Below are 10,350 nucleotides of genomic sequence, written 5' to 3'. Positions count from 1 at the left end.
TCATCACCGAAGGTCTATTTCAGTAAGAATAAAATAAACGTTTTGCCTTGACATCACTTTGTTTATATACAGCGAATTTTCATAAACAGAAGCCATTTTTATATTTATATAAAAATATCATCAACACATTGTAAAAACCTGTATTTGTGTTTTTAATGGATTTCATGGATTGTATATGATATTTGAGGTCTATCAGAATAAATCTAAATTAATTCAGCTCTGTGGAATTGGTTGCTGATTTTTTTTCTTTGCAAATATTACGAAAAACTTAACAATTCCGTCGATGCATTTAAGTTACGGTCAAATTTATCAAAGATGCATTTCAAACAATTTGAGCTGAGACACATTCTTTAAAATAAATAAAGGTGTTCGATAATTTAAATAAAATACACAAATATCAGAAGAGCATGGGAGTAAGTTAACAAATGCAACATTTATAATCGACAGTGTATAATCGATGCGCAAATGGGCTGCGGACGCAAATACGTATAGCTCTCGTTTAAATGACGTAAGCACGTAACGTTGGCGTCATTTCCCTAGCTACTCTGCTAGCTAGCATGTGTATTTGTGAAGGTTCCGCTTAATTTACAATTTGCATTGTCTTATAAATTCACTCTGGAATATTCACTTCTTCGGCGACACTATGAGCACGTTATGGATGGGCAACGTGAGTTGTTTGCTACTTTTTACGGCGATAAATCATTTAGTGTGACCACTGTGTCAGCTATCCTAACAAATAACGTTGTATGAATGGAGTATTCACAATTTCATTTAGATAACTGACTCTTTAATATTGCATTGTTTGACGGATAACACTTAATATCGAGTAATTTAACTAAAATGTTCCTGATAATTCAGATTATTCTGTACATCAGTGATGCAACACGTATCTCTGGATTCAAGTGAAGTCTTAACTTTTTCAGTTGGTTCACGCTCCTCCACTGCAGGGGACTAATGTAATGTAATGCAATCTGCTATTAACTACACCAGGTTTAATTGGTCTAAAACACTGGTAGGCAAATGGCGGCCTGTGGGCCAAATGTGGCCCCTGAAGAAAGTTGAACTTTTCATTTCCATTATTTACAAATTTGTATTACTATAAGTTGCTCTTATGCTGTTGTTCCTCCCTTACTAATGGGAAGAATGACATTTGCTGTTGGATGCAGTCCTTAAAGAAACAGTTTCATCTTTCAATTATATTCCTAAATTAATTAATAGAAATTAAAAAAACAAAAAAACTGGCCCATGGTTGAATCTAATGGCTGACCCCTGGTCTAAGGAAACTTGTGAAACAGTAAAAATGGTGATTTGACAGTTTTTCCTCCATCTTGACCACAGCAGTCTAGGTCTACATTAAACCCCAATGTGCCTAGATTAGTCAAACCTGGACTAGATTAACATAGAGACTCTAAAGACTGTTAATAACCCCCTTTTAGGATTTATGAAACATTTAGTCTTAGTGAAAACAGGAAAAAGGCCTATTTCACACCACTTCAGACCAGGTTCACCTCAATCACCACTGTACTTAGATTTGTCAAACCTGAACCAGATTAGCAGTGAACCCTATGGAGGTGGTTAAGTGAAAGCCAACTTCAGCCTTGTATTAAACCCTTTACGGAATGCTCTTTCTCTGCTACTCTGTAGCTGGAGGCGTACATGGATGAGAAGTTTATCACTAGAGCCTTTTCCACCATGGGGGAGCAGGTGGTCAATGTGCGGATCATACGCAACAAGATGACAGGGTGAGTACTAAATCTACAAGAAGTTGTCCCTTTTGCAGTGACTCTACTCTGACATTAAACAGTGTGTCATCACCCAGGGGTGCTCTGGGTTATTGTTTCGTGGAGATGACAGATGAGGCCACAGCTGAGAGGTGTCTTCGCAAAATCAATGGAAAAGCATTACCAGGAGCCAATCCGGTATGAAGAACACTTATTATTCACAGTAGACACATTTTATTTGTCATCTGAAGACTCATGTGAAATATTGTTGACTTAAATGTCCTGTATTCTTGCAGCCCACAAGATTCAAGTTAAACCGAGCCACCTTTGGGAAACAAGACAGCGGGTGAGTCCGGTGAACGGTGAAGCAGGATATCAAAGATGACTTTAAGACGTGCGCTACAAAATTCATTGATCCCTCCTTTCGTTTAGACATCACATCTTCTCCCCCCCCCCTTTTGTTATAGTCAGATGTATTCTCTGTTTGTGGGAGATCTAACTCCAGAGGTGGATGATGGGATGCTTTATGAGTTCTTCTACAACCGCTACCCTTCCTGCCGTGGTGGAAAAGTAGTGCTGGACAGCATGGGCAACTCCAAGTGAGTGTGTTTTAACATGTCGCCACACAATATGGAGAAAATATGTAACTAATATAGGTTACTTTCTCAAAACTTATCCCAGTGAAGTGTGTTCATATAGAACTCTCACACTTCGAGTGTATGTGTGTGTTGCTGCAGGGGCTGCGGCTTTGTTCAGTTCCCAGACGAGCGGCTTCAGAAGCGGGCGTTGGAGGAGTGTCAGGGTGCTGTAGGACTGGGTGCTAAACCTCTGAGACTGAGCCTGGCTGCTAACAAGTGAGTCTCTCTTTAAGTCATGTCTGCCTGGAGCCTGAAACCTAACGACTGGTAGAGTTCAACAGTGTGTCTGTCACTCTCTCTCGAGTTTAAGGAACAGACAGCAGCAGCAGTCAGAGCAAAAGTCGTGGCAGTCCAGCTCTGGATACAGACCCAGTTATGACCAGTACAACCAGTACCAGCAGCAGGCCTATCCTGGCTATTACCCTTCCTGGGGCTACGACCAGACTGGAGCAGGGTACGGCTACAACTATCAGCAGTATGATTACACACAGTATCCCCCGCCACAGGTAAGCAGCCAGTGTTTATCCCCCATCATTGATCATTATTAGCAGACACGGATCATTCAAATATGTTCTTCTCTTTTTAGGAAAGTGAAGCTGTTCCGGATGATGGAGTTGAAGGTTTGTATGGGGATTGGGGGCTGCTTATTACTGTTATTTTCACTTCTGATTTATGTATTGACTACATTTTTGATTGATTGACCAGACCTGAGGTGTTTGCGTTAGATGTTTTATTTTTGATGATTAAAAGTAAAAAGTCCTAACAAATGTTTTATTGTATGTGTCTGAAAGTCAGTACAAAATGGAATGAAATAGTCAAGTGGTAAATCTTTTGGCAAGCTGTAGTCAGACAATGTTTGTTTTTTCATTGATTAAAAACCTGCCAGGAAAACTGCTGAACAAAACTATGTTCAAATTAACAAGCTGCATGTAGCTCCAATTCATACTTTGATCCCGATGATCTAGTTTTGATCAGCACTGTGTCCTAATGGCTAAATTAAAAACAGTAGTAAGTTCTTGGTGTGATCACAGCATCACATAATTATTACCTCCTTTGGCTTTAAAGGAGCACACTCCTGGTTTTGCATTCTTTATCTTATACATCACAAATTTGTAACACTTTACATCACTGCTGAATATTTTGAGGAGGATATGTTGGAGGGATTTTCACTCTGCAGCAGTATTGGTTTCAGTATAAAAATCAACTTGCCGAGTAAAAAGTTGCTGCAGATAGATAACTGATTACAGTTATGTAATGTCAGCTTCATTTTTTCATGTCAGACCTAGAATATGGTGGCATGGTAATAGAGTCAAATGGTGACTCTATTACCATGCCACCAACTTGCAGCTGTTTCTTCTGGACAGAAACCTTGCATTGCAGGAAAGGATCTAATTCACATGTTTCTTTTCACATTATCATTTGATGTGTTAGTCTGCTGGTACAGTGTTTTTTAATGAATCCACTGAGCTCAACAAAGCAGTGTTTTTAAGGGGACAGCGCCATTTAGTGGAGCATTTTCAAATGCATCACCAAAGTTTTGACAAACAGTCCCTGTTTTCTACTGCATTATCACACAACAAAAACATAACTTCAACAGGAAGTGTTGAATATTACCTTATGGTGCATCTCAAGAAGGTTTCATGTCTTTGCAAGCTGATTTCATTGCATATTGAAATTAACCAAAACAAGTAGTTTCCTGGAACTTACGAAATCAACCTCAAAGCTCATACTGTGGAAAAAGGTTGAGACTATTACTGCTATAGACTACAAAAGCCTGGTAATTTATGGGCTAAAACATGCAAAACAAAATGTAGGACTACTGACTCTTATTTTTTAAAGCATTTTGTGCCTTATTTCAGACAGTAGAGAGATGAAAGGAAATGAGAGAGAGAGATGCAACAAAGGTCCCTGGCCGGACTCGAACCAGGGGCGTTGCGGTTCACAGTCAGCATCTTAACCTGTAATACACAGGACGGCCTCTGACTTGCTTATTAGTAACCAACTGTCCTGTGTTGCAGATCCCAGCCCGGAGCTGGATGTGGTGGAAGCCAACAGGAAGTTCATGGAGCTCAGTGAAGAATTGTACGACGCTCTGATCGAGTGTCATTGGCAGCCAGCAGAGTTCTCCACAGAACAGGAGTGTATGACATCAAACCTACCAGAACCTATTTACTGCTGAGACTGAACATTGCTTCCCTGTGGTATTTTGTTTACAGCTGTCTGCTGAAAATCTGACAGTATGGATTATTTCTTAAGAACATAAAGGAACTAAGTTATGATAACTGTTCTTATTCCAGTTTAAACCTGTAGAAATGTACTGTGGGTGCACACAAGTCAAGGTTACAACAAATGAAAATATTGGCATTTTTATGTCATTTCCCTCTTCAGATATTTTTTTTAATAAATTTTTGATTTGTTCATGAATCTACAAAACACACTGAATGAAAAGAATAATGTGTTAAAGCGAGAACACTTATTTCACACATGGTCCCAAAATGTTAATAGACACAGAAAATTCATAACATAAAATGAAATAATAAAATCTTACAGCGTATGTTGTATATAATGAATTGACCTTTTACAGTTTGTGTCCGTGTTAAACAGCCTATACATGACATCCCTGGCTGTTGGTACAGTACACCCTTATACACTGCACTGTCATTGAAGCTCACCTGTGTACAGTTCGAACATGATTATACCATATATCAATTATTCTGATGACATGAATGTAATCAAATGAAGCAAGTGGTGAAAAATGATGCAGTGTGTGTTGCTTTCAGCGCATTCATTCTGTCCCTGCTGATACATGTCTTTTTACAGATAGATGCAAGAATGAAAGGCAAAAATCTTCAGTTGGAGCTTTAATGCATTAATTTTATTAATTAGCACAATTCTCATCACCAAATGAGTGTTGAGTAATGCGTTAGTGCTCAGTGTTGTGGTAATTAAAATATCCTATAAGCTTCAGTACCATTGATTGCTAGTAGAACATCAGTTGTGCCAAATATCACTTTGTTTCCAGGGCTTTTTTTGTTCTTCAAACTTGGGTCAGCTTGATGTGATTGTTCAGTTCTTCAAAGCTGGCTGTAAGTTTATCTGCTGTCATGACAAAAAACCTGCAGATGTACAGATATTTCAGTTAGCTGGATCATGATCAAGACTGTGTAATGTTACTGTACATGAAATTATTTTATAATGTGAAAATTACTGTTAAATCATCAAAATCTATTGATGGAATTATCCAAATGTAATTTATCACAATAAAGATTTAAAAAAAATCTATACATGATATATGTATGATTCAGTTATTGAATGACATAGAGGCTGGTAAAATAAAATCACTAAATTAAAAAAAAAAAGTATTAGTCCTGAATATAGTTTGGGACACTATGAGCAAAAGAAAACAATGCAAATAATATTAGACAAACTATGACATTTAAAGGGAAACTTTGCCGATTTTCAACCAGCAATGTATCATTACAATGTGGGTTGTATATACAAATATACAATGTTTAACTTCCCTCCATGTTGCCTGCACCCAGAACTCTCCGTTCATTTGTCAGCAAAAGTCCACCGGATGACACAAAACATGTTATCCGGGGGACTATGGAGCTCTGCCTTGGACTACTACTACTGCATTTCTACATTTTCTGTAGCGGTGCTTTCACAGACTGTCAAACATGGGTTTCCCTAAACACTCCATCTACCATGTTACATTAGCGGAAGAGAAAAGCAGACACTAAAATATCATACTACTAAATACTTAAAAATCTGTATATTTTCAAGAAAACTAGTTTCATGTTATGAGGCCGAATATCGAGGTGTTGAATCAGACAAAACAGAGTGTGAGAGAGGAAGCGACCATCAGAGTGATGTTACAGCCGCAGCCTGCCTTCAACTACTGAGTTTCTCTGTGATTCCTAACAAACACTAACACAAACAAACTACAATAGCTTTACAATATAATATCAGAGCAGAGATGTGGTGTAACCATTACAACTTATGAGTCCGAATATACTGCTGTGAAGTCAAACAAAACACAGTATGGAGGAGGATGTGACCACAGGAGCTGTAACAGCGGCAGCTGAGAGAGAAGCGCCTGCACCCAGACAGGTGGCTCCATTCTGGACTGGTGCCCGCTAAGGATTGTCAGGAAGAATGGAGACAGATAGAAAACTCTGTGCTGCAACAAACTTTTCAGTGCTTTGGTAAACCTGACTTTGTTTTCTGACAGAATATTATATCGGACTTTGCCAACTCTGAGTACAGTAACTTGCAGCTGCATCCAGCGGAACCGCACAGCACTTCGTAAGTTTGCATTGATCCACATCACGTAACTCCAGCATGCCAATAGCTCCACCGGTAAAAAAAAAAAAATATATATATATATATATATATATATATATATATATATATATATATATATATATATATATATGTATATATATATATATATATATATATATATATATATATATATATGTATATGCCGCTGCTGCTCACTAACTTTGTCTCTGTTAACTTTGTCTTTAAACACACCTTCAGTAGAGTCGGTTGGTTTGATTGGAAGAGACACATGCAGTGCGTTTTGGTTGTTGTATGGGGAATCTACAGCCTTTTTCTCAGTTTTCTCCAGTCACAGGGCACCAATTTCAAAAATAATTGCTCATCTCTACTACTACTACTATCAGTTATATATACAGTGTGAATGATTACTCAACTCAGTTTGCAGGACATTTGTCTCACAGTTTAATCTGCTTTTGGAGACATGGAGAGAGCATGTTTCACTGAAATGTTAGAATGTGTTGAAGGTGGATGCTCAGCTTTAAAAAACCCTATATGTTGCCTGTGTGTAACCATAGTGTGTTACACACAACCTTCAAGAGGCTCATGATCAGTGAGACAGGTAGTCTACCACTACATTCTGCCTTCCGGCTGATTTGGAAGTGGTACAGCTGCAGTGATGGGAACCATCAGGCGATGAGGGAGTTTGTGTCCACTGACTCCAACCACTTGAGTGGTATGTCTCTATGCTGAATTCTATTCCCAGCAAATAATACTTGAAACAGTCAAATGCCCATTTCACAGCAAGACATTCTAGCTCCAAAACAGAGTAGCACAATGCCCTTGGAAAAACCTTCCTACTGATGTAGACCATGGGCATCTGGTCTGGAACTAATCTTGCAGGGAATCGGTATATCCTCTGTCTGATGGGAGTTGAATTTTTTAGCTTGATGTCATGGCTGATGAGATTCATGCTTCCTGGCTTCTCTTTGAACAAATTGAGGGGGATGATGGACTGTAGCTCCACTTGCTGAGTGGAAGAGAGGTGACAGGAATCAAGACTGGTTGCTGATTGGGTTTTTGGAATAAACCTACCCACTTTTCCTTCAGCAGGTTGATGTGAAAGGTATGTTTGGGATTGCTCCTCCATGGCATCTCTATTTCATAGGTGGTGGCTCTCAGTTTCCTGGTGACAGCATAAGGACCTTGCCACTTTGCCAGCAACTTGTTCTTAGTGTGGGGAGGACTTGCTGACCTGGCTTGAAAGACCGCTGTCTTGCTGATTGATTATACCAGGCTAGTTGGTTGTGCTGTGTCTTCTTCAGGTTTTCTGAACCAGCTTGACAATCTGCTGCATTTTCTCCTTCATCTGTAACACAAAAGAAAGGACACTTTCTGGCTTTCCCTTGGGCCCCTCCTAGGACTCATTGAGAACATCAAGTAGACATGGGACCTGACGGCCAAACATCAGCTCTAAAGGAACAAACCTAATTGCAGCCTGTGGCACTTCGCGGTAAGCAAACATTAGATAGGGAAGTCACTTATCCCAGTCTTTGCATTTGCAGAAATTAACTTCTTGAGCATGCTCATCAGGGTTCAGTTGAAATGCTCAACCAACCTGCACATGGCAGGGGGTTGTCCGAATGCTTCTGATTCCTCGCAATCTAGCCTAGATCTGTCAAAATCTCTGAAGGAATACCCATTCTAGAAATTAGCTTTAGCAGAGCATATGCTACCTGTCTAGCAGAGGTAAAGGGAGGGCCTCTGGGTACCTTGTAGCATATTCACAGACCACTAGGATGTATTTCTTTCCTGCCTGTGTTCTCTGTAATGGACCAACAATGTCCATGGCAATACGGCCAAATGGAACATCCATAATAGGTAATGGCTGATGCGGAAACTTGGGAACCCCTTTATCCCTCCGAGAGCTGACACCCTGCACAAGACTGACAATAGTTCTGTACTTCACTTCCAAGCCAATAAAATCAGCTGGAAATTTAGAACCTTGATGACCTGTTCAGGCTATGCTGTGTCCTAGCTTTAGGACCTTCTATCTCAGTCTCAGTACCGGCACTACCAGCTGAAATATGATAGAATCCCCAGCTCTGAGACACAGCAACCCACCCTGAAGAGCATAGCTCACCCCATCAGGAACTTCTGCACCCTTTCCCTGTACTATTGAACCTTGTTGTAACAAGTCTTTCAGAGAAACATCTTGCTGCTGTAACTGCTGGAAGTTTGTTACATCCCCCAAATTAATCCAGCGGGTGAAGAGAGTAACATAAAATTAACCCGGGGACAAAGAAGCAAGGAGAATGGAAGTATACAGTATGAACAGACCAAGAATTTATTCACAACTTAAATAAGGTTTACAAAAGACCCAAAAACACCAACTGAAAACTACTTTCTATACAAGACGGAAGTGGAACTAAATAAAAACATAAATGAAACAACAAGTTGACAGTTAAATTAAAATAAGGCTAAACACAACACTAATAAACATCATCTGTTTGTTCCTCCTGGTCTTTATCCTCTAGGCCCTGATGAGCAAGTCAGCACAGGTGTGCTCATTCACACAATCACTACAGCAGCAGGAAGAGGGAAGGGCAGTAATCTGGGGAGAAACACAGGTGAGAACAGGAAGAAACACATCCCACAACACTACGACAATCCATAACTCTGAAATTTACAACAAATGTGGAATCTAATACCACATATGTCCAGTTCAACTTATAATTACACAGTGAGATAGTCACCAGTCATGCCCAGAAAACATCGGAGGTCACGTCTGGTAGTGAGAGCTGGATAGGACATCACAGCTGTGACCTTGGCATCTACTGGATGGACCTGCCCATGACCAAACTGTTTCCCCAGGTAAGTGACAGTGGTCTTACCAAACTCACACACAGGGCTTTTAACGCAAGGTTGAGGTTAAAAGCCCTGCCATTTGATGCTCATATGGCTCACTGCATCAGATTTGAAATGCCAACACCACAGAGCCAACACAGATTTGTCATTTTGTTCTTTGTATTAACTGCTGCATCAGTTGGATGTAATGAATGAATGAAAAGGAGAAATGCAGAGGAGGAAAATGAGTGTCTGTTTCCACAGTAAATCGTCTGTTGAGTTTTTGATGGTAATTTATTTGTGCTGTAAAACATAACTGCTGTGAAATAATCAGAATAAACGTTTTATTTCTCTCATTCAGAAGCATTGTTCTCACTACCGCTCGCTCTCCTTACTTGACCACCGCCACGCTGTCTCTCTCTCTCTCTCTCTCTCTCTCTCTCGAATGCTGGTGCTTAGCTGGCTTGCACTATCTCTCTCTCCTTTTCGGCTGCAGAGAGAACAGCTTTGTTTGCTGGGTCCCCATTTGACGCTCCAAAATCGAAACAAGGTTGAAGTTGGGACGTCAAAACAATTTGACGCACCTCATAATGCTTTTGGTGCATATTCGGCCATCAAAAACAATAGGTATACTTCAAAACATGCAGGTAGACACTGGAAATGGTCAGGCATTTTAAGTGCAGAGATGTCAGAGGCTTGAGATGTTAAAGGAACATGCAGAGAGAGAGAGACAGAGAGAGTAATTGTCTGCCAATATAGGCCATAACACTGAATCTATCTAGAATATTAAATTCAGGCACGATAAAATAAAATCATTGTCTGCAATATAAATGCATTATCCTCATGATTTGTTCTCTTGG

The 10,350-nt window shown here is 39.8% G+C and overlaps 2 protein-coding genes and 1 long non-coding RNA gene across 6 annotated transcripts in view; 2 read left to right on the top strand and 1 right to left on the bottom strand.

Annotated features, from left to right (window-relative positions):
- The first annotated feature begins 507 nt into the window (after positions 1-507).
- LOC137198088 (tRNA selenocysteine 1-associated protein 1-like) lies at positions 508-5,118 on the top strand. 4 transcript variants are annotated; one of them, XM_067611722.1, is made up of 9 exons: positions 508-667; positions 1,645-1,742; positions 1,820-1,919; positions 2,018-2,067; positions 2,189-2,320; positions 2,459-2,575; positions 2,670-2,865; positions 2,946-2,979; positions 4,378-5,118. In XM_067611722.1, exons 1-9 carry the CDS (start codon positions 644-646, stop codon positions 4,536-4,538), a joined length of 912 nt encoding a protein of 303 aa, XP_067467823.1. In that variant the 5' UTR covers positions 508-643; the 3' UTR covers positions 4,539-5,118. The 4 variants fall into 4 exon arrangements, with proteins under 4 accessions (XP_067467823.1, XP_067467822.1, XP_067467821.1 ...); XM_067611721.1 differs by having other exon boundaries at positions 2,664-2,865; XM_067611720.1 differs by having other exon boundaries at positions 1,805-1,919.
- A 3,849-nt stretch (positions 5,119-8,967) lies between these two features.
- On the bottom strand, positions 8,968-9,490 carry LOC137198082 (uncharacterized). The gene is made up of 2 exons (XR_010931576.1): positions 9,400-9,490; positions 8,968-9,257 (listed from the first exon to the last, which is right to left on the bottom strand). It is a non-coding gene; the product is annotated as an uncharacterized lncRNA (long non-coding RNA).
- Positions 9,240-10,350, top strand: part of tmem200b (transmembrane protein 200B) — a 33,539-nt gene continuing 32,428 nt past the window's right edge. The window contains exon 1 of the mRNA XM_067611711.1: positions 9,240-9,517. The gene's annotated coding sequence lies outside the window, so the exon portion shown is untranslated. The remainder of the gene's footprint in view (positions 9,518-10,350) is intronic.

Source organism: Thunnus thynnus, chromosome 15, assembly GCF_963924715.1.
Source record: "Thunnus thynnus chromosome 15, fThuThy2.1, whole genome shotgun sequence".
Classification (NCBI taxonomy): domain Eukaryota; kingdom Metazoa; phylum Chordata; class Actinopteri; order Scombriformes; family Scombridae; genus Thunnus; species Thunnus thynnus.
Note: the sequence above shows the minus strand (reverse complement) of the source record. Positions and strands in the feature narration are given on the sequence as shown.